Here is a 24,190-nt window from a genome sequence, read left to right on the forward strand (position 1 = left end):
GCTACCGTCCCTTGGCGATGCGATGGGGTCTTCCTACGGAAAAAACAATTGGAAACGCGTTTAACACCGTCTCCTCATGAACGGTTTCCTTTCGTAACAGAAGGGGCTTCCACTAAAATGAAAGACATCTTCAGCCAGTCCTGGGCGCGATCAGCTGGCAGCTACAGATCCTTCCTGACAGGCCTAGACAGAATCATTCTATGCGTGCATGTATAAATACATTTATGCACACGTATATGAAAGGGAAGAAAACACTATCTCAATTTTAGCATGAGAAACCCGAGCTAACACTGAACAAGGATTTTGTAGCTAAGCAGAAGACACGTTTTTAAACGAAGCTGGGATCTCCCTTGCTGGAAGTTTATAATCATAGCATCAAGTAGGTTGAAAAAGACCTTTAAAATCATCAAGTTCCAGGTTAGACGCCCAGCATTAAAATAAACTGATTGTTTCTTCTCCCTGAGAAGCCTCTTGGCTGCCATTCACCTCAGGTTTGGCCAGCTGTTTTACTGGCGACTTTTAACCGGGTATTTAAAAACCCTGCAAAGGATTAATTCCGTATCTGTATTAGTTCTGAAGCTTAACTGCGCTAACGTTACCTTGACTTTTCCCTAGCATTAATGACAGACTGAAAAATATTTCCAGAAAGAAAGACAGCATGGGAGTAATGACACACTCGGCTGACGAAGCCAGCTTTTGAAATGCGTAACAAGGAGCAGATGTAAAACGCGCGCCAAAAGCGGGCACCCCTGCTCTGGCCGGAGGATGTCGCTGGCGCTCTGCGAACGCCTTTCCCAGGGCAGCAAAGGCGCCACCGCCTTTACCCCCGAGGCTAAGGCGAATCCCCACGCCGAGCTACGGCTGCCCGTCCCTCACCGCCAGTAAAGGTGCTCCGCTGCCGCAGGAGAGGCACCTCCCCCCGCACCGGAGGAGCAGGGCCCCTCAATCCGGCCGGCCTACCCCGGCGATCCCCGCGCCTGCGCGGCAGCAGCGGTGGTTGTTCCGCGCCTGCGCGGCGCCAGCGGTCTGCGCGTGAGCCGCGATGGCGGCGGGAGGTGGTGTGCCGATCGAGGAGCGTGTAGGGCAGGTGGTGCTGCCCGGGGACGTGCTGGTTCTCCCTGCGCACCCCGACGAGGACGGGGAGCGACTGCGGCTGGGCTCTAGCCCGGCCCCGCCGACCAGGCTACTCTGCGGGCCGGGCCTGCGGCGGTGCGACGCCGGGCTGTTGGTGACCAAATGCGGCCTGCTGCGGCACCGGCAAGCGGCCGGTGGCGCCTACTGGGTGGACTCGCAGCAGAAGCGGGTAGGGGCGAGGGGAGACCCGCTGTGTGCGGCGGGGGGCGGACAGGGAGGAGACTATCTTCTTGTCCGCGCTTTCCTGACCCGTTTGTCCGCGTTTTTTTGTCCCGCACACCGTGTTTGCAGTATGTTCCGATCAAAGGCGACCACGCAATAGGAATAGTGACGGCCAAAGCGGGGGACGTGTTTAAGCTGGACGTCGGTGGGAGCGAGCAGGCGTCTCTGTCCTACTTGGCCTTTGAAGGCGCCACGAAGAGAAATAGGCCGAACGTGCAGGTTAATGCTCTTGCTGGTTGGCGGTAACGCTCTAGCGATGTCCCTTACTGGTGCTTCTGTTACTGTTTCGTGTTTTTCCTTTGTAAAACTGCTTTTTATAAGCCGCATGTAAAAGGAGGAGTGCGGATTTATTTGCAGTGATTTTTGCTGTGTGCACGACTGGGCTGTGGGTTTTCTGAGTTTTTTTTAGAGGTCATTTAATTTAGTGTGGTTTGGTATCTGGCAGATGGCAGGCTTTTTCACTCCTTACATTTTAACTTTACCATAATATTGCCAGCAGCAGATACAGTTCATGAGTAATATGCATCTGAGGGGGCACTCCAGAGTTAGGGGTTTAAAATAAGCTTTTATACCATCCAGTACTGGTAGAAAATGTTTCTCACAACACTGTTCTAAACAGCTCTATGGCACATGCATGCTGTAGCTTCTGCATCCAACTGAGATACCATCACCAGAATGAAAATTTGACTGTAAAGGAAACCAAAATAAGTTAGTGTGGTTTGTTGTGTTTTGGGGTGGTTTGTTTTTTTTTTTTTTTGGTTAGTTTGTTTTGGCTTGTTTTTTGTTATCATCCTCGTCAAGCTCATAAATGACTACAAGAGCAGATTACATAATGTTTGGTCTTTAAGAAGAGGAATACTCCATGAAATAAAGTTCTGTACTTTCTATTTTTCTAATATCAGTAATGATAAAAGAGAATTCTTTGTAGAGGATGCTGCATTTAGTGGAAGTAGAGAAAATGAAAATACTATACTAGTTTTTGTGTCACCACTATTTTAAAGCTGTTTTGTGGCCTTATGAGAGGGTCTCTAGCAACTGAGTATTGCTTATAAATATGCAGTATGATCTTCTCTACTACTTTTGCTTTTTAATACTGCTTTGTTTAGGTGGGAGATCTTATTTATGGTCAGTTCGTTGTAGCAAATAAAGACATGGAACCAGAGATGGTCTGCATAGACAGCAGTGGAAGATCAAGTGGAATGGGAATAATTGGACAAGATGGCTTCCTCTTTAAAGTTTCTTTAGGTCTAATAAGAAAGTAAGTACTAAGGAAAGTAAGTAGTCACTAACATATACTATGGTGGGTAGGATTCGTGCAACTATTTTCTCTGAGCAGTGTGGGCAGTTCGGTAATCAGTTTGTAATTGTTTTAGTGCGTTTATAACAGTTTTACTGAATAGGGTATGGATATTGGCCTAGGAGGAAGATTTATTTTCCTACTTAAGAGATTTATATGCTCTTCAATATGATGTGCTGTGACCTGCTTAAACAAAGCGATTTGGTTGCCAAGGTAGCATGGAAAACAAAATCAGTGACCTGGCAAAATAAGATATTCAAGGTAGGGTTTCAGGTATGTATCTACTACCTTGGACTTTAAAAACTGTGAATGCCTACTGTCCTTTTTCTGGTTAATGGGGATTGTTGCGGATATACGTTTGGCTGATAGGTGATTAAAAAGCTCTTTCCACATCGATTACATACTATATTCTGACTTCCCAAGAAAAATAAATTGCTTTGAAATACTGATACAGACTTAAAAAAAAAAACTGGGATTTTTGTTTAAAACTGACATGTTAATCCAGGAACTGTTTCAGAAGCTTTTTAATGTATCATGAACTTTGGATTTATGTATGTTGACGTAAATACAAGACTTTTGTGACTGGCAAAGAATGCCAGATTATATGGTTAAGTGATAGTTAAGCATTGTTGCTTTTGGATGTTTTGTTTTGTTGTCCTTTGGAAAATCAATCTGGAGGTGAAGAGCAGCTACTTCATATGTGGACTTTTAAAGTAATAATTTGTCTGGTTACATGTCCCATCAGAAGTCAGTGTGAACTTACACAAATATTTTTTTCATCCGTTCTGTGTGTCTTCCAAATTCTGTCTGCGTGCAAGTAAAGGAATAACAGTATGGTACAAGTGGTAATCTTTCTTTGAGAAAGCCTGTTAGATCTTGATTTGATCCTAGGTGTATTACAATAATTCTTGATGCTTTTTTGCAGTGTTCTCTCACCTAATAAAACTAAAGTATTCTATGTTTACTGCTGTTAATATCGTTTCCTGAAGGAGAAGGGAAGCTATCTTTTGAAGATACATCTTTGATTCTGGTGTTAAATTTATAAATACCAGCACTTTAAAAATGTCACTTTGTCAAACAGTTTTAGACCTATTAAATTGTAGAATTGTTATAAAAGTATGGATTCACTTTAAATTATCAGATATTACTTCTGACCTTAATTAGAAAAATCACACCTGTATTTTTAGGTGTATTTTAGATGAGAGCAGAATCAAAAATCTGATGCTGTATTGCTATTCTGGATGCATATATGCAACTTGTTCATCTTACCTTTTGGTGTGTTGCCTTAATAGCTCACATAACACCAGTACTGCAGTTTAGTTACTGATAGTGTGGTCTGTATAATGACTTTTTAAATCTTTTTTTACAGACTCTTGGCTCCCAAATCTGAAATAATTCAGGAGTTGTCACAGTTGTACCCATTTGAGATGGTCCTGGGAATGAATGGAAGAATATGGGTAAAAGCCAGAACAGTTCAACAGACTTTAATTATAGTAAATATTTTGGAAGCCTGTGAGTATATGACTGCAGAACAGAGAAAACAAGCATTTGCCAAATTGTCAGGGAATTAATAAAAGAAAGCCTTGAGGATTTGTTTGAGATGACTAGGTGTATTGGTTATTTTTGTATTCAGATTTATATTAAAAGCCTTTTTTTCTTTTAAATGAAATACTAGACTTTGTTCTTCAGTTTCCTTATTTATCCACTCAGCTTATTTGTGCCTTGTTTAGGAACTTTGGTTTTACTCACTTCTGTGATTATGAAGTCCTGCTTACATTTATGAATTTCTTGACAGATGGGGAGACAGTCTTTAAAGCTTCCAGTAGCTGTGAGTTTAGAGGTATAACTACTCAGATTTGTAAGAAAAATGGTCAGTTTGTTAATATGCATATATTTGGTTTTTTTATCATTATTAGTATTAACACTTCAAACAATACATGCTTGCTTGAGGTAGTAGAAAGTATCTTGCAGGTCATTCATTCCAGTCAGGTGCTCTGTTTATGCAGTGCAGGAAGTGATTATTTAATATGCAACAAAATGTGGGACTAGAAATGCAGAGAGTAACAGAAAATAATTACAGGGCATAGTATAAAATAAGCATAGGGTGGATAAGGGAAACAATTAGATAAGACTCAGCATACGGTCACAGTGACCTTAGTGCTTTCCCTAAAAATAACCTGGTTAGTAGAATTGAGGAAATAGTGATTAGGACTTAACTTTATAACTTCATAGGACATCATTATGAAAATTCAGGAAGTTGGATGGCTCACTGAAAGGAAAAAATAGGCTAAACAGCTGCTACTTGAAGTCACTTGCATGTTTTTTGTTTTTTTTTCATGAGAGCTTTTTAACTAGAGATTAGGTAAAGGCCACTGCAGCAATAGCCATATATTTCTCAATTCTAGACACTTTATATGTATTTTGTTTTAGATACAGCATCAAGAGTCCATATAGCTTTGCTTCATGTTAAACAAAATCAGCATTAAAATAAAAGCGTCCTCACATGCATGTAGAGGAAATGCTGTTCTAAGGGAGATAAATTGTCCATTTTAGTACATGAGTAGTTTGCTACTGTTCTTTTGAGAAAGAGCCATGGAGTAATTGAAGGGGAACTACTGATCCCTGCTTCATGTAGGAGAAAAGTTTGACTGTGTACCCAATGAGTTGCATTGGAGCTGTTTAAGTGGTTTTTCAGATCTATGATGTTTTGTAGTTCTTAATAAGATGAATAGTTTAATATCAATAGTTAGCAGTAAATTAGAGGGAAAAGGCTAATTAGAATAAGCCTGAATACCATATTAATTCCAAGAAGAAACAGTATTGTTCCTATTTATTCTGCATTTTTTGTAGTTCAGCTTGTGGTATTTGATGCTACAGTTTTCTTTGGCATCTCTCATTTAGAAATTATTTCAGTTGAGAGCCACTCCTGTGAGTCATCTTTAATACACTTACCTAGGGCTTCCCCTGACAAAAAAACAACTTTAATGGTTTCCATGTGACTTTAATGGCTGAAATTCAGAATTCTTTCTGTGTTTCACTGGCTTCCCTATTTAGTATTTAGAGTATTGCTCATCTGGCTTGGTAGATCTTTAGTCATCTTTTTTTTACCTGTCTTCTCCCAGCTGAAGTGACTTTCATTCATATCCCATAAAACTTTTAGGCTTATAATCTGTGTTTTAACTGCACATAAAAAGCTGTAATTTAATAAGGATTTCACTAACTCTGCTCTTCATCAATCATCTTTTTCAAATTTAGCTAACCAGAGCCCCTGCAGGTTGTCCGTTATTAGAACAATAGTTGGCATAAGCAGGAAAGCACTTGCCAAATCATCTCGGGGTGCTGACTTGGTGTTCTGTGAATGTTCTTGGATCATAATAGTAAAACCACAGGAATGGGGAATGACATGGTTCATTTCCTGAAGAGTTGTGGCTTGAAATGCAATTAGCCGTACCACTCCCCCTTTTACTTGTCTAAGCAACCTCCTTTCCCTTCCAAAAGTCTGAATTTTAAGCCTAACCTGCAAGATACATGAACAATCCCGGATTTAAAAATGCTGTTTTGGTAGCACAGCACACCAGATAGTGACCTTGAAAGTTTTCAACATCACAAGTGCCTTATTTCACACTAGCCATTAATCTGTCCCTCTGTCAACAGCTTATCACCCAAATACAAATATAGTTAAATCAAGAGCAGGAAACAAAATGCAATAAAATTATGTTTGTTGTTAATTTAACAAAATGGTGTATCCACAAAGTACTTGTTTTACCCCCTACGCAATCATGGTAAGTATGTGCTACATTTAAGTTTGACAATTTATACAGTGGAGAAAATGACAAGTGGATGTGAGCAAAATGTGTAGAGAAAATGCTTGAAAGCAAATACACATTACTAAAAGAAGGTAATATTGGGGTTCTTTGGTTTTTCTTTTTTTTGTTTGTGTTGGTTTGGGGTTATTTTAGTTTTGGGTTTGGTGGGGTTTTTTGGGGGTAAAAGGAAAACTACATTCCTTAAACCAATTACTAGCTTTGACAAGCTATATCTAATGGAACAAAATATCTAGGCAAAATCCATATGGTGTCTTTGTGAATTTGCAGTTCTGGCTTGGGGACTAAACCTGTATTGCCAAAGAGTGGCACAGGCTATAACTTGGTTCTAGGAAGACAGGCTAATCATAAGTTAATTGGGTATTCTGCTGGACGTGTCACAGGAAGTCCTTCACATTCCCATTAAGGGCACGTAAACACATATATTGAAGGAAATAGAACATGCAGAAGTGATGCCATGGACTTCAAATGTACCTTGTTCAGTAGAATTTTTCCGTTAAATTTATCTACATGATGCATGCCCTTGTCAGCTGTAAAGAACAACTTAGAATTGTTCATTGTGGATAGTTGGCTATTGTGCATTAGGTGCTTTGTTATATTGCTCTTTTTTTCAAGTTAATGTAAAAAGTAAAGGTTGTAGCTGTCAGCATGGACAGTGTGTCTGCAGTGGTGAGCACAACCTCTTAAAGTTAATTAAATGGAAACCATACACTAAAAATAAGAAATACAGAGTCTGTGACCCTTCCTAGGTTGTTACGTTGCGTAAAGACCAAGAATAAATGATGACAGAAATTACAGATAGGCAGTGTTGTAATTGTGTGATAATAAACAACTAAACACATAAGTGTAACTTGTATTTGCTTAAGCAAAAGAAACTTGCACAGATAAATAGTTGAATGTAATGAGAGGATAAACAGCTTAACTCAGGCTATGGTTACAGTATGGCAGTAGCTCTGCTAGATGAGCAGTTCACTGTGCCCAGCTACTCATTGCCACCTTACCATCAGACGCTGGAACTTACGTTTGCTGGTTTATCTATTTGATTTCTAGCCAAGTTCTGTAAAAATGATCTAAATCGGCACCAACACTGAATCACAGGGTCATTTTGTTTTTCTGACCTGGATGTTCTTTTCACAGGAGAGCTCATGGATTTTTTCCTCTCAGATTTTAAATACTAAGGGCAGCTCATCTGCTTCTGGAGAAGGTAAAATTTCTTACAGAGGCCCTAGTTTTCTTCCTTACTGCTTCAACAAATAATTCCGAGTAACAGCTAAATCAACCAGTAAATCGACAGGTTATTTTAAACTTTACAAATTGGTCAGCTTCAAGTTTTACATGCTTACATAAAAAAGTATTTACACCAGTTTTTCTAGCTACATACGACCAACTTGGTGAGATATGTTTTCTGAGTATAGAAACTAGCTGTTACAGACAATGCAGGACGCTTTATTTAGTTGTAATACCAGCGCCTTGTCCTTACTAAATGACTTGTATAGACTGCAAGATGCATAACTACAATTGGAGTCTGTAGAAATAAATGAATCATGTCAGTTTTGCCCTAACAACTTGAAAGAGAAATAGCCTAAAAACATGGGTGTCTGGATTTTAATGGAAGCCAAGTAGTAGTTGCAGGCAGTCAACCAGAACTGCTACAGAATGACTGTTTGACACCCTGATTGTGCAAGTATGCAGTTACGGCTTTTTTGGTGCTATCAGGGTATTTAGGGATGTTCAGGAGTCTCTTTTTGGTTATAGAGCCTGAAGCTCGATCACTATTCCAGTGGCTTGAATAGGCATTAAAAATAATTCTCTTTACTAGGCCTTAGTGTCCTACCTGGTATGAAAAAAACTAAAACACTGGACTAGAGTAACAGTATAGGTAGCACTGCAGTAAATGGGACAAAAGAAAACTATAAGCCCCTGCGATTCAAGTGTGCTTTAATTACACTTAAGCTATAATGATATTAAAGACTGAAGGACAGACAGAGGAACTAATGACCTCATCTGCTCTTTCCAGAGGCTTTGGTTATCATTGCAAATGGTAGGCTTTTCTGTGATTCAGTGTTTATTAGGCTGTTGCCAAAAGAGATTTGTATAAGATTCTGTATCCCCTTTAAAAAGACTTACTAATTCTTTCTTCCTGTTCTTGCCTAGATGGAGGATGTTGCACCAGTCTTTTCTTGGGGTTCCACTGTGAACAGGTCATCCAGATGAAACTAATTTCAAAAGACCTGTAGAGGTTCTTTGGCTTCTTTCACGACTGCCACACCCTGATCTTACTGAAAATAAATCCAAGGTCCTCTGTCCAGGTCTTCTGTCTGGCTGTAGGCAGACTGGTGCTTTTATTTCCTGAGAATCAGAATGAGATTGAAAACACCACCACATGAGTACATACTGCTGTAGAGCCTCCAAACAAGCAATGACCTTTGTCTGGCCTTGCTGAAACTTACAACAGTCTTTATCTGTGTGGATGCACCCTTTGAAGCACATGGGTTAAAATGTCAAGCTTTATTTTTGTATATGTGAATCCAATCTTACTGGTTCAATGCTGAAAAATTAGTCTAGAAATCCTTCTGCAGACACAGGGCCTAGATCCTGCCTTAGCTGACCACTGTTTGTTTCCTCATTGCTTTTGAGTTCTCCCATTTCCTAATACAAAAGACTGTTTAATATAAGCCATTTGTCTAACAACACCCTTGGTCTAAAGCTGATCTATAGAAGCATGATCCAACAAGAAATACAAGTAATTAACTTCTGAAATAACACACAGCTTTGTCATTCTGTACATGAATTGAAAGTTTTGTAATGCTAGATCATGTTTTAGCATAGAGGTACAGTGTGTGCTGGGTGACCTATGCACGGGCATGCTAGAGAAGCTTAATTAACTGGTAGACAAGCAGTTTCAGACTGATACTCTTCAGTTTGACTGTTATAAAACTGAATTATGAAAGCAGGAAGAGAAGGGGTCAGTGTGCTTTTTAAGAACAATATGCCAAACCTGAGAAGATTAAATATTGGTGCCTGTTGCTCTGTGACATGTTTTTTTCATGTGTTAGGAACTTACTCTTTTTTTTTTTTTAACAGGAAAAAACGTGTGAATGCCATCTGTATAGGTGTATGGAAAATTAAACTAAGATCACATAATATGATCTTATTGAGAGGGGGAAAAACAGATACCCAAGGAAGTCAAATTCCCATTCAGCTTTCCTGCCATAATCTTGCTACCTTTCTAAAGCAGTAAAGGCAAAAGTCGTCTAATAAGGACAGAGTAATTGCTGCTGCAACTCCACTTGTGCAACACTCTCACTTTTCGTGGAAAGCAAGCCTTTCTGGCAACAGGAAGAGAAGGTTAGATTTCAGTATTTTCATGACACTTGTTTTATTTTGAATTCTGCATCTATTAGAAGTGTATGTGCATTCAAGTGATTTCACTGCCATGTGAAGTAGGATAGATACTCTTGGATGAATCCAGATGTGCAGGCTCAGACAACGGGGATAAATGAAGTTGGAGTCACTTCTGTGATTAACTGTTTATTGTTCTTGTCATGAACTCCTAGCCAGAGCAAAGAATAAAGATCTTTTCACCTTGTGATAGGTGTTTTTTCCCCCCCTCAGTAATACTGGTGACCTTTGGATTGCAAAGGCCAGCTGCCAGATTGTTGGAGGTATAACGTGCATAAGTATTATTAAGAAAAAAGTTTGGGGTTTTTGTTTTGTGTTATTACTATGGCAACAAAAGTAATGGAGCTGCAATTCTACCTTAGCCAAATGTTCACAGCTGGAGCAACAACCGTTATAAATTTCAGAAGAAAGGAATGTTGACAGTCTGCATAAATTAGAGGTTTAATTACCTGATGAGGCCTGACAAAATTTGTCAATTTTTTTTGTCATAATGTTGTTTCTGAAGACTGCTGTATCCCAGTGGCAAAGATGCATACATTGTAACGCAGATCTCATTTCAAAGCCAGTGAGAAAGCCACTTCAGTGTATTACGGTTCATATTAACAGAGAACCTTCCCCCACTGGTTAAAAAGTAGAGAAAATGTTGGCTTTCATGTATTTCCAAGGAAAAGAAGCAGCCCCAAACCATACAGTCCTCCTAGATTTTCCAGCTTTTTCAAGTAGTCTGGTAATGCTGTTTCTGCCATGAAATTTCCTGAGGTTCTTTTTTAAGTGCTGGGACTTAAGTGCTTTTTCTAATCCATTTGATTTCTAAAAGCATGTTAGATAAAAGCATAGCTACCAGAATTCTGGGCAAAAAGACCCAAAATCTTTTCCCTGCAACTGCCTGAGGTGCTGGCATTTAGGCAAATGGCAAGCATCGTGATACAGCTCTGTCCCGCAGAACTGCTGTTTGTGTGTCTTTCCAGCTGTGCAGGGCCACTATGCACTCCTGCAGGAGCAGGACAGCATGGTCAAGGAGCAGCCAGTGTCTGGGAAGCGGGGTGGTCTTGTGCTCCAAGGCGACTGCAAGGTGATGAATTCTGGTGCGTTACAGCACACGTGGCGTGTTGCCTCTAGTTTGATCTGTACTGTATCAGAACTGTGATGCTCTTGTTGCTTCTGATTAGCAGAGAACTTGTTTTGTGGTAAGATTCTCCAAAAAAACCCACAAGCTCTGTGCTAAACAGAAACTGTAAATAAGGGGTAAACTGAGCAGGTCTAACCAGAGTGGCTGGTGACTCCCAGTGAAGAGAGATAAGGGCGATTTGATCTAGGTAATTCTGGGACATGATGAAAGCCAGTGGCTCTGTGGTGTTTGGAATGTAGACTGTCCAGTACCATCAGAGGTTGCATACATTCTGAGCTGCTGTTGTGTTACTGTAGAGTGTGCTGTCATTGCCACTACCATTTTTGTTGGGTATTTTAAGTGCCAGGTTAACAGGTGACCTCAGGAAATAGTCCTAAGGTAGTGAAGATGAGTCCTCTAAGCTTCTGGCTGGAGTGGTGCCCAGTGACCACAAGCAACTGAAGAGTGTGTTCATAAAACGATGTTGTGACATGTTTGTTCTTGGCTGGCTTATCTGAGCAAGTATATTCTTGAATGTAATGCATATGTAAGCATTTTAAGTGCCCCACTAATCAGACTACTTGAATGATAAGCTCTCTACATTCCCTTACTTAAGTCTTTAGTGTTTGGTTTTTTGTGTTTTGTTTTTTTTTGGGGGGGTGCTTTTTTCACACATTCCCCCCCCCCCCTTCCTCCCTCCCCCAATATATTTAAGCACTGTATCTTGTAATATTTCCTTTCTTTCTTCGCTTAGCCAGTAGCCAGAAGCTAAACCAAAATCCCAATGAGGGGGAAAGTGGCTCCTGGGAGGGAACAGAAGGGATTGATTCATTCCCATCAGTAAGACCGGGATAACGCCCCTCAGCGCGGCAGCAGTGGCGGGCACGCAGCTGGCAGACGCTGGCCGAAGGTCACGCAGCTCTGCGCAGTGGGGCGAGGTGCCTGCGCGGAGGGCACCGGGGGCGGTGCCTGCGTGCCGCACGTGCCCTGCGGCGGGCACGGTGCCGGTAGCGGCGGAGGGGTGTCATACTGTGAGTGCGGGGCCTGGGGAGGGAGGAGGAGGAGGCGGGCGGGCGCGCGCGCACTCGCGCGGTCTCTCACAGGGGTGTCCGGAGGGAAGGAACGCGGGAGCCGCTGTTGCACAGGCCGCCGGGCCGGGCCGGGCCGGGCTATCTCCGCAGTGCCACCGGGCCTCCCCGCTGTCCTTGCCTGGCGGGTGGCTGCTCTCGCCATCCCCGCCGGTCTCCTCTTCGCCGTGCGCACCGGGAAAGAGGCGGCGGCGACTCGTTACTCTTGAGAAATGAGGGCCTGGGGCTGCCGCGGGCTGCGCCGGATGGGGTGAGGGGCTTCCCACCCGCCGCTGAACGGGCGCCGCGGTCATGTGGGCTGCTGCTCTGCATCTGCCGCTTCCCTCGGCGTTTTGGGGTCTGAAATTCACCTTATGCCTGTCCTTGCGGTTTAATATATTGGTTGACCCTTGCATCCTCATGTAACTTAACCTGCGTGGAAGTAGGCACAAGATCAGTCAAAGACGAAGAGACTTCGTCTCTTGTCATTCTTCGTGCATTTGGTGCAATCTTGTGTGTGACCACACTGCTCAGACTTAAGAAGTCCACTGGAACCTCAGGCTGCTTGAAGTCCCCCCAGCCTTCTATTTTAGAATCACAGGGGCAATGTTGCTATCAGACCTGGCTCAGCAGACAACAGGGTGAACTAGGTTGTGCGGAAATTGTTCTCAGCTGGGTCTATCTACCCAGATACATGTTACGCCCTCATGCAAGTACTAAGAATCTGAAAAGATGGAAAATAATTCTTAATTTAAACTTGAATCTACAGGCGTTGAGGTTGGATTGTAGCAGGAGAGACAACTTGCGGCATAGTGAGTCGCTGTGTTATTGATGAATATGGATTTGTATTTTTAGTGGGTCTGTTGGCATTCTTCTTTTTTCTCTATCTCTGCAGGCTGCCACAGCGTGCAGCTTTTCTGCTCTGGAACCCCAGCAGCAAGTTTAGCCTGTATTAGCTTCTTTCTGAAAGAAAGCTGCTTACTAAAGCTGGTAACTGAGCACAGAATATGTATTAGTTTCACCTAACTAGTTTTTGCTACTTCTTCCCATCCCCATGGTCTCTCTATTTTGCACCAGATCTGAATTTTCCTGTACATGGTATTTAGCTGCCCGTTCCCTCTGAATACATCTAGAGAGTTGGAAGATTTCCATGGTATTGTGCCAGAGCTCTTTGTTCTACCCTTCTCAAAAGAAAAGGGTTGTTGAGATGTTGGGCATCTTTAAAACAGCCTCAGAACGGGGGAGATTATTTGGGCTAACAACTAACTTGCTTTCAAAGGAAGGAGTAAGGTTTGCCTGCTTGACACAGCAACTTTCTCCTCAGCTAAAGCCAAGCACAGCCTTGTACTGAATTCAGTAATGAAACAATGCACAGAGTGGGAAGAAACCTAAAAAGATAACTGTTATTCTTGACACAAGGAATGGTTTGTTACAGGATCTTTACAATGGTGAAAATAAAAAATCCCTCATGTTGTGAAAATGACTTATATCCATGCCATCAGAAATTTTAGGAGGCTTCTTTATGCATCAATCTTGGCACATGAAGAACACAATTTAGCTCAGAAGGGACCTCTGAAGTTTCTTCAGTCAAATCCCCAACTAAAGCAGGGCTAATTTTAGAGATTGGTCAGGATGGTGTGTTTTGTAATCCTTACTGGTATTTAAAAGCTCATGAAATCTTGATGAGCATGTTACCAGGTTATTGTAAATGTTCTTTATAGGAGTGAGATTACAAAGATATTTGTAATCACATGACTCATTTTGGGGGGAAATGTCTCATAAAAAATAATCAGCTCAACTTGTTTGGCATATGCAAGTTGTGACAAAGCTCTCGAAGATTTTTAGGCTTGGTATGCAGCAACTTGGGGAGGATGGGAGTGAGAGAGAAGGGACAAATAAGCAATGGTCAAAGTTATTTTATATTAGGGTATATGTGCTAATGCAGTCCAGCTTATGAGAGTCCCCACTGTTTCCATGTCTGCTCAGCTGTCTTTTAAGGAAAAGTATGTAAGTAAATCTCTATGCTACCCTGAGTTTTATTGACAACTCGAAAACCCAGACTTTCCTTTTTTTTTTTTTTTTTTCTTTTGACACAGCTGCAATGGGTCGTGTTTACACTGCTAAAATAAATGTTTAAGGATAGCTATCCTCTTAATGACAATTTTTTCTCTGGTTGTGGGTGGGAAGGAAATGAGACATGTAGAAAACCATGTTTTAACTGGTTTTCTTGACACACAGTGAAGACCATCAACTGGCACTTATAACAGGATTAAGACTAAGCTTGTTTAAATTCTGGTTAGCTGAGTCCTGATAGACCAGAAAGTAACTCACTGTTATCTTGGAGATCTCAGATCTCTTCTGGTCACACAAAAACATGTTTTCCCTTTTTCTTTGGCCTCTGCTCTCTGAAAGCTCACTCCCTTCTGGAGGTTTTAGCAGAGTTGAGAGCTTGCAGGTCTGATAGTTCAAAGAGAATGATGCTCTTTAGTGAAGGGATGTTGGCACTAAAACAGGTAACTGATCATAGAAATGCTGAGTTACTTCACCGTGCAGCCTCTATATTGAAACTTTTTTCTCATATTGTGCATTGTGATAGCTTTTTCACTGCTTCCAAGGTTGGTTGTATTGTTTTGGCATGCAGTGTACGAGGTGGAGGGTACAAGTAGAACAGGCTGAACCACAGGGAAAATATTACTTGCAAAAATGCACAGTTCCACAGAAAAGTGCAGTTTTAACAAGCAGATCTTAATGTTCAGTGATGCATTCCCAGCTTCAGAGAAGTTTTCTAGAACTCTTGTTCCCTGTACCCACCAACCCATAAAGAGGGTAACCATGTGTTCAGTTTTAAGGAAAAAGAAGAATGATTAAGATACCTTTAAAACAATCTTGCTGTGGGCTGCCGCAGGGTGACTGTGGCACATTTAGCTCAAAGAGTGGAGACCCATGTCCTGGCTACAAGACAAAGGCTCCAGAGCTGGACTCCTGCCTAGTCCTGCCCACTTGCCTGCCACACGTGATATCACAGTTTGTCTTCTCTCCTGCCGGCGCTCGCAGTCACAGGGGAAGCTGGTGGTGGCTGATGCTGGTGCAAACTGCATGGCTTCTGGTGAGTGCATGCAGCTAAATGATAAAGGCTTACGGGATGCTCTGTTGTATCTTCTTTGTTGTGGATTGTCTTTTGATGTTTAAAAACTCATGGAGTTTGATCACAAGACAGTAGCGTTTGTTTTTTTAAGGTGGGGTGGAGAGCTGTAAAGTTAATTTAAGCTTCACATTTCCTTAATAAACAGTAGCTAAGCAGAAATGAGGCTGCTAGCTGCAAATGTGCAGTTGTTTTCCGTTTAATGTCTTCACTTGGCGTTCAGTGATGTAGATGTGTTAGGGCTCATCACTGCTAACCATGTCTTGTTAGCAAATGTTTTAATAGTCCTGGCTGCAGCTTCCCATATGTATTGTTCAAAATGGCTTGCTGTGGTGTTTGCTTAGCAGGGAAGGAATTTCAGTATCATGTAGAGCTGCTTCAAATATTCCTCCTATGTATTTAAATAGCAAAATATTCACTTATTTGAATAGGGTTGGGTGGTTTTTTTTTGTCACTGAGTAGAGCCCAAAGCATTTAGCTAAGCTAAAGAGGTATGTTAACTAAGCTTAATGATCTATCAACTACAACTAAGGGGAAGTTGGCTTTTAGCGGTGCTAATAACATTAACAAAAAAAAAAAGGTGAGAAATACTTATTAATCAATTGCTACACATTTGGCAACATGCACAAGAGATTAATACTTGTTTTTACACCACCCCCACCCCCTTTTCTTCTTGTAACAAAGAATTAAGAGAAAACCAGCTCTTGACCTGGCAAGATTCAGATCCAAAGAATAGTTGGATAATCAGACTCTGGGAGGCAAAAGGGCTATATAGCCTTTTGGGTGTGCCACAGTCTTTTCTTAAAGATATTGCTGCATTACAGCAGTACATTTTGAGTTATGTTTTGGTCTTTCCAAAGTCTGGGGTCAGGATGGTCTCTGATATTAGTCAGGGGCAGATATAAAAAAAATTGTTATTACAGTAGGACTTTATGTTTGAAGAAAGTACGTAGAGAAAGCAGATATGGTCAAGGAAGCTTTTCCTTGATTAGAAATAAGTGGTGGAGTGGGGTAAAATCTGTTCCTTTATCTGCTTTATGTTTGTGTAAACTGGCCTTGTTTCCTGCTCGGGACCATGGATTACTCACGTTTCTAGATACTGTGATACTGTCTTCCTTGGAACCAAGCATGCTAGTAAAAGAACAAAGTGATCTTTTTTCCAAATGTTTTCTAGCTATTTCTGCAGGAAGGCAGTTGGTTGTAGTTGTTTATCAGTAGTATTCTGGGGCCAGTTTTAATGATGGACAGGGATTTTCTCCCAGAAAATTCTGGACACAAAAGCGAGGAGCTACTCCTTATTTTCTGAATTCTGGCAACAGCTAGCTGTGGGGGTAAAGATTATGTGTCTCTGGTTTTATTGCCAGTCATGGTTCCAATGTATTTTCTTATATTTATGAGAGGGAAAAATCCTTTTCTACACAAAAGTATATACAGCGGGCAATATTTACGAAAAGTCTATCAGGGAATAGGGTTTTGCAGATGACTCTGGAAAAAATGTGATTCTCTGTATTATGTAATACTAAAGTTGTGTGACTGCAAATCTACAGCCCTTTGTAACACATAACTGTTGCAATAAGTGTGAAGTGACTCCTTATACTGCCAAAACTCCGATGACTCTTGTACCAGTTAGGGCTCAGAGCTGGATCTTGAATTTTGTCCATGAGGCAGGGCTAAGTGTGCTTTCCTGAATCCTCATAACTGATACAGCCTCACTGGAAGGAGGCTGTCAGCCCCTACCAGGCTTGTGAAAGATGCAAGGGTCAGGATTGGGCTGGAGGGGGATTTGCGAACGGATGGTGGTTAAATAAAATTGCTACCAAATGAGTCACTGGTAACAAGCAGCAGTGTTTGTACTGTCAGACTTGATCATGCATATTTAATGGTTTCCATCGCAATGTTACCACTTCTAACCAAAGTTGTTTGTTCCTGATGTCATTTCTGCTTTAGCAAGAGTGGGAATTGGTCAGTATATAGAAGATGCTGTCCTGGGCATGTTTGTAATGTTGGAGCGCAGTGTCTAATAAAATGGTTGCAAGACCACATATTTCTGTCTGCAGGCAAGACTGATGAACTGTTATATTGGCTTGATGCCTGCTTTGGTTCTAGTCTGAAATTGTAGGGAACAGAAAAGGTTACCAGTTACAGTGAACCAGATATAGATTTTGTTTGTTTTTTCTTTTTTCTTAAGTCTTCTGTGGCGTAGTTTTAAAGTTCACTGTTTAATATAGATTGGGTGTGTATGAACATTTAATCTACAAATACTTCTTTTTTGAAAGATACCACTGTCTTAGTGTAATAATTTAAGTTACTAGCTAACATTTTTTTAGATGGTCTGTGGTCTCATTGCAAGGGGTGTTGGCCTAGATGACCTTTGAAGGTTCCTTCCAACCCAAACTATGATTCTGTGGTTTATGACACACATACACTTCAATCATCTTTCTCCTCGTTGCATTTGAGCACTTTAATCATTAACATTTCTGTAATTCTGGTAGCAGGAAAAGGGAAGAATATCTTGTTAATAGTTTTGATGTGGGTCAGGCACAGAACTGGAATGTAATCTTGCTCTTCTAAAATTCAGTTCAGTACAATAATACACAGATCATCTCCAGTCAAACAAAAAATATCAGTGTGAGCTGTTAGTTTTTGTTTTAATCCAGTTCCTCCTTGTCTGGCATCATTGATGCCCAATGTTAGAGCTGTTTTCTTCTTTCTTTTTCCAGAAATGTCCTTCCTGCCTGACTTGGGAATCTTCACCATGGGCATGTGGTCTATTGGTCTTGGAGCTCTTGGTGCAGCTGTGACAGGGATTGTCATTGCTAACACTGATTTATTTTTGTCCAAACCAGAAAAAGCTACGTTGGAGTTTTTAGAGGGGATAGAGCTAAAATCTTTGGGATCAGGTAAGATTCTGGATGTTTCAGCCCACATTCTTTTATAATTTGGTTTTTATAAGAACCTTTGTAAGGAAGAGAACCTTTAATGGAAGAGGTTTTCTTAGTCTTTTCTTGTTATGACACATAGTTGGTGTCCTTGTTAGCTGATAATTCTGGAGAAGGAAAAGCAACCGAAACTATTACTTCTGGATGAAACGTGACATGCTTCTAAAAATCAATAAAACAATAATACCGTGCTATGCATACAGATTTCTTTTTTTCTGATAGAACTGTTTGAATGTGGAATTCCCTGCAGTGCTTTTTGTTTGTCCTTAAAGCATTAGTCATTATATGCAAGAATGGCTGATACTATTGTTGATGCTGTTTCTCCTGTATACACAGAACAAAGGACATTCAAAGCAGGTGAACTATGGAGGAAAAATGGTGCAGTGATCATGGCTGTGCGAAGACCTGGATGTTTTTTGTGCAGAGAGGTAATTGCTGGGCTTAGGAATTAATTAGGAAGAGTTGAGCTCTACTTGCATAGATACCTTTAAATAAAGGGAGAGGGTGAATAGGACAGATATATCTGAACTACATGAAAGGGCTTGTTTCCTAGCCCAAACTGGTCACCAGCTAAGAGCATACTTAGTTTTCTTTGCAGCTGATTTGTATAGCCTGATTTGTATAGATTTATGTAGCTGATTTGTATAGATCCTGAGAATTTTCCTTCTGAAGGCAGTGGCTGCATCATTTTTACATCTGTCAGGGACCTAGCCCATGACAAATATAAAGGGAGATTACACAAAATCCAGCTAGTAATGAGTCTTACGAGCTAGTTGTATTCCCTATGTCCAAAATAAACCTCCATGAGCCTCTATGAGTCTCTGGTCAAAAGCAGCCCAGGACTAGACTGGCAAAAAGCCATCATATAAACCTCATCAGCAAAAAGATGTGCATAAAGAGGAGCCCCTCACTGTTCTGGATGCTGAATGTGAGGCAGGATGGTGAAGAGTCTGAAGGCAAGGAGTTACTGTTCGTAACAAGGAGGGTTTGGAAACAAAATTTGATCCTTAAGTTGGCATTAGGCACCTTGGGTGGAGGTGGGAGGAGACACTTAAAATATGATTTGAATGTACCATGTGCCTGGGAAGAGCCGTAACTTGCACCTTGGCCATTATTTTTCTCATAGCTATGGGGTAAAAAATAGCTATTACGTTATTACTCACCATAACATGGAGTAATTAATATTGCAACCTCTTAATTAAGGGATCTGCTCCTATCAGTGAGAACTGCTTAAGTATGTGTTCAGTTTGTGGAAGGTTAAATACTAAAGTCCTTTGCTCTCAAAACAGGTGTAGTGCAGGCAGGGGGAGAATGCACTATGTGCCTGACTGTGCTTTTCACATACAGTCAGACAGGAATTCATTAAGGTTTTGTTGGTTTTTTTTTAATACTACCTTCCTAAGTAGAAATAAAGTACTGATTCAGGGAACTGTGGGTTGTTGTTACTTTGGTTTGTTTGCTTGTTTCAGGAAAAAATGGGAGATGAGAAATTTAATCTTTCTAGTTCTTATTTTTGGTTCAAAACTTCAAATTTTTAAGAGAGGCAGTCATACTACTGATCAGCTAATTAGGGCAAATAATTGTATTTTAACAGTGAAAGTGTTCAAAAAAGCTTTTAAATTTTCTAAAATGAAGTTATTTTTGATTGTGGTGTGTTCAGAGTATTTGTGTGAGTTGACTCTCACCTCTCTCCTAAGAAAAAGTTCGCCAGTTCAGTCTGCCATTTGTTTTGGTCCATTAATGTTTCTCCATAGTGTGAAAGCTGCCTCTTTCTCCACTGTCACCGACTCTGAGCTGATGGAATGGTTCAGTATAGTGCCTTGCCATATCTGTTAACCTGCAGGCAGTAGGCTGGCTTGGGGGCTTTTTTTTTTGCAAGAACCAAGGTACAGTTGATTCCCACTGTCTTACACCTTCGAAAGAATACTGAATTTTGTCCTTGTTGACAGCACCAAGAACAAATGTACACTTCCCTGGACACAGGGGCAGCATCGAAAAGTGGCCGTTCTACCTCACAGATCACCAACCTAATCTCAGTGGTGAGGACATGCATCCTTTATCCACTGCAGATGATGTCACAAATCCTTTTGGATCATTGAGAATTGAGGCCTGTAGACTTAAGAAATACAGTCTTTTGTCTTTATCGTCTGCATCCTAAATCATCTGATTTTTTTTTTTTGTCATTTAACATAAGACTATATTTAACAGAACTGCACATCTGCATCTCATAGTCTGGATCCAGCCATGCAGTGATCCAGTGCTCGCTCCAGTGCTCCAGTCATTGTGAAAGTGCTGTGGGCTTGCTAAATATTGTAGGTATCAGCTCAACCAGTCTAAAGTAGTAGAAGAGCCTTAGTTAAACTATTAGAGGGATCAGCTGAAATCGGAATTGTTCTTTTTTGTTGCCCCTGCCTTAGCGGAGAGAGGAACTATTTTGCTAGGTTGTGCTGTCCACTTTTTGCAAAAGCAAGAGAACAGTTTCACAGACCAGATGAAATGATCATAGCCCTGTGGTAAGGGTGTACAGCTGTTACGTGATATAATTTGCCCACAAAAACAGACTTTTTGGCTTTCTCTTCTCCAAAACGCTAATCAAGGTTTGATGGTATTGCTGTCTCTCCAGAGACAGTCATTTCAGGGCACCCCTGCACTAGCCTGGAATGTCAGTTCTCAGAAATGTTACGTCACAATATAAATCTTTTGTTGGCTACAAGATTTTTGAATTATATAAAAAATCCCAGACAAAATTGTTCTGTTGTTACTAATGCCCCTTTTAGGAAGATCATAAGGCATTTTGTTGAGGGAAATCAGAAAATTATTACCAGATCTCTAAGAAGAGAAACAAGGGAAAAGATCTGATGAGTGTAAGCAATGATCCTTTAATTCTCACCACTCACTACTCTGTTTGCTTGTGATGCTGATGAATCATTATCCATTTTGTATGAAAAGACAGAGTAGTGAACTAACTGCAAAGCTGCCTTTACCCTTTCAGCTGCTGATGTCTTTCTCCAATGTCTTTTCTCCTATCTGTCTGCTACTTGGTAAATTCTAGATGTCCTGCAAGCCTTTGAGTTAAGACATTTTGGTTAGGTGGCTGAGTGTGTTCATGTAAACTCTGTAAATTCTTTAAAAGTGTGGAGTGCTTTGTGGGAGTTTTGTCCAGTAAAAATGACCTTTCTCCACTGGAGATCATAGAATGGTTTGGGTTGAAAGACACCTCAAAGATCAGCTAGTTCCACCCCCCTGCCACAGGCAGGGACACCTACTAGATGAAGTGAAACAAATTTATAATGTGCAGTCTCATCTGTTGGAAACCTCAGAGGTCTTCGTACAAACTGTGGGATCTGGGATTCCTTCAGCAGAACAAAAAGTCGAGCAGATGAGCGTTGACACCTTGCACTCCCACACACCAGAAGAAGCATTATTGCTTCTGGGATACTGAAGGTGGATAAAGAAATTCTCTGATTATTTTCACTGGGGGGGATCTAGAAAGGAGAGTGCATCTTCACTCCATTACTTAATCTGCACTTGCATAGCCTGCTTCTGCGTAGAGCCCTCAAAATAGCTTGGAAAAGGGCCTGATAATGATGGCTATTTGGAAACAAGGATTGGAAATTCTGGCCTGGGAAGGTTAAGTGATGTGTAGGCAGTATCTTTTTAATGTTCTGTAAACACTTGAAAAGATAGTTGAAGTCCTAGCACAGGCAAGGAATACCTACAGCTTTAAGTTAAAAATACGTTTTCTCCAGCATTTTAGTATTTTATCCAGTAAATGCTCAAAAAAATCTCCTTCCTCCATGCTTACTGAAGAAAATTTTACTAAATCTAGTGAAGACCTGCCTGTGAGTAAAGCTAGCTTAAAAGTCTGATTTATAGGTCTGTTTCTGTTTTGTGCCTCAAGCTAGATTTTATGTATGTTTCTGATGTCCTTGAAATTCAAGGTGAAGCTTTCAATTGCCATTTACTGTCTGAAATGTTTGGGGTATTTTTTCCTTTCTTAGGAGGCTTCTGAGCTCTCCTCTCTGAAACCTCAGCTGTCAAAATTGGGCATCCCTCTCTATGCTGTTGTGAAAGAGAAGATAGGGACTGAAGTGGAGGATTTTCAACCTTATTTCAAAGGAGAAATCTTTCTGGATGAAAAGGTATAGTTAAGTTGGTGTTCTTTTGTTTAAAAACAAACTTGTGAATGTCCTCTTTGAAGAGCTTGTATAAATAATAGAGATGGAATGTGGTCTGAATGAGAAAATATTGAGTAGCATTGTAGTTTAAGACGTTAATTAGCTTTGCTTTTCTAGATACATATCCTGCTCAGCTTACAAACTGACCTGTAGCTATGCACTGACAACATGCTTTTGCAGTATTATTCCTCCCCTCCCCTTTAACAGGTAAAAAAGGTGGCATATTATTTATTCCTTTCTTCCACTGATAGTGTGACATTTGTGGTGTATGAATCAAGGCCTGAACATTATAAACATAATTAATTCCTGATATACAGACCAAGTTGCAGTGATATGGCCTGTCCCAGTACAGTGGCACATGCTTTATGCCTACTTTCATGTCCTTCAAAACTATGGCCCTGCTTATTCCTTAACCGAGAAGATGCATTTAGAAATCATTTGGCTTCTGAAGGAAAAAGAATACGTAATACTCCAATCAGTAGCAGATACGTTAATCTTCCCTCCACATTCTGCCTGTGTGAAAAATCAGGCTGATTTAAAAAAAAACAGTCAACCAGATTCATAAAACTGAAACCCCAGACAAAACAGAAGGTGATAAAAGTTTCAGGACTTGTATCTCTACTAGGTTTTTTATTGTCATACTTCAAAAATAAGAAAAAAGATGTTTATCACAAAGGACCCTTGGTGTCAGCAGTGGGAATGTAGATATACATAGGGCTGAAATACCTGTGGATCAGCTTAAAATCCACATGAATAGTGGCAGTGCCACTAGTTGTCTGTGTGGAGGCAAGGGGTGAGGTAGTGTGTTAAGGAGCTTAGTTCAGGTGCATTTTCTTTTTAGCTATGCCTGGTTAGCTGTTGTGTCTTGTGACCTTTCTTGGATACAGGGCTGGCTGGTTTCCTGAATTTCATCTGGGAGGAAAAGTTCTTCTCACTTTGTTTGCTGAGATATTTTCTGTTTCCCTGCAGAAAGGCTTTTATGGACCACGCAGACGAAAAATGATGATATCGGGTTTCTTCCGCTATGGAGTCTGGCAAAATTTCTTCCGTGCTTGGAAAAGTGGATATAGTGGTAACCTGGAAGGAGAAGGATTCACCCTGGGAGGAGTATATGTGATTGGTGCTGGAAGACAGGTACTGCGGGCCATCTTCATGGGCTTTTATGTCTCCTCTGAGACTAAAAGTTTCTTCTTCGGAATTGTTCAGTTGCTGGCCAGTTGATCTGCTGTAGGGATACTAGTGTAAGAATTTCTCTCTTGTGTCTTTGACTAGGGTGTTTTACTGGAGCATCGTGAAAAAGAATTTGGAGACAAAGTCAACCTTCCATCTGTCCTTGAAGCTGCTGAGAAGATAAAACCCCAAGCTTCATAAGTGGAAAAATAGCTGCACATGTTTCTGACCACAGCTTGAAATGTAGAATGCATCTGTTTCTTGAATATTGCAGTTAAATGCTTTTTAACTATTCAGTGATCAACGCAGAGGACAGGTTCTCTATTCAAATATAGAAAATCATGAAAATCCTCCTGGATCTTCTTTTGCTGCTTTGCAGCCTTTCAGGTGGTCAGGATTTCAACTGCTTTTTTGTGCCTGGCTGCATTAATGAAAGGCTGGTTCTAAAATCCGTCCTAGTGTAGATGTTTCCAGACAGTCAGTTGAAAACCTGCCTACCTAGGGGAGCACATCTTTGCTAAGGCTGAAGTAATGGGGTGGGTACCAGCTGAGGTTGAAGGATAATAAAACTTTATATAAATGAAATGCCTTTGCTTTTTGCTGTTTTCATTAACTTGTAAACACATTGGTGTTTGTAGAAGACTAAATCATGTCAGACTAGATTATTCTAAGATTCTGCATTCAAGAAATGCAGCTATGTCTACCCA

The 24,190-nt window shown here is 40.8% G+C and overlaps 2 protein-coding genes across 4 annotated transcripts; both read left to right on the forward strand.

The window, feature by feature from the left end:
- Positions 1-1,042: 1,042 nt before the first annotated feature.
- EXOSC3 (exosome component 3) lies at positions 1,043-4,252 on the forward strand. Its single transcript, XM_057416394.1, has 4 exons — positions 1,043-1,303; positions 1,426-1,575; positions 2,463-2,614; positions 4,023-4,252. The coding sequence occupies exons 1-4, from the start codon at positions 1,043-1,045 to the stop codon at positions 4,222-4,224; spliced, it is 765 nt and encodes a 254-aa protein (XP_057272377.1). The 3' UTR covers positions 4,225-4,252.
- On the forward strand, positions 1,204-24,068 carry PRXL2A (peroxiredoxin like 2A). Of its 3 annotated transcripts, none has more exons than XM_057416389.1 (6): positions 1,204-1,224; positions 17,917-18,096; positions 18,472-18,563; positions 22,137-22,277; positions 23,283-23,447; positions 23,586-24,068. In XM_057416389.1, exons 2-6 carry the CDS (start codon positions 17,919-17,921, stop codon positions 23,682-23,684), a joined length of 675 nt encoding a protein of 224 aa, XP_057272372.1. In that variant the 5' UTR covers positions 1,204-1,224; positions 17,917-17,918; the 3' UTR covers positions 23,685-24,068. The 3 variants fall into 3 exon arrangements, with proteins under 3 accessions (XP_057272372.1, XP_057272373.1, XP_057272371.1); XM_057416390.1 differs by lacking the exon at positions 1,204-1,224 and adding an exon at positions 11,997-12,018; XM_057416388.1 differs by lacking the exon at positions 1,204-1,224 and adding an exon at positions 14,987-15,160.
- The last annotated feature ends 122 nt before the right edge of the window (positions 24,069-24,190 follow it).

Source organism: Pezoporus wallicus, unplaced genomic scaffold (genome assembly GCF_028554395.1).
Source record: "Pezoporus wallicus isolate ANWC-B61680 ecotype Strahan unplaced genomic scaffold, APGP_CSIRO_Pwel_v1 contig_2012, whole genome shotgun sequence".
Lineage (NCBI taxonomy): Eukaryota > Metazoa > Chordata > Aves > Psittaciformes > Psittacidae > Pezoporus > Pezoporus wallicus.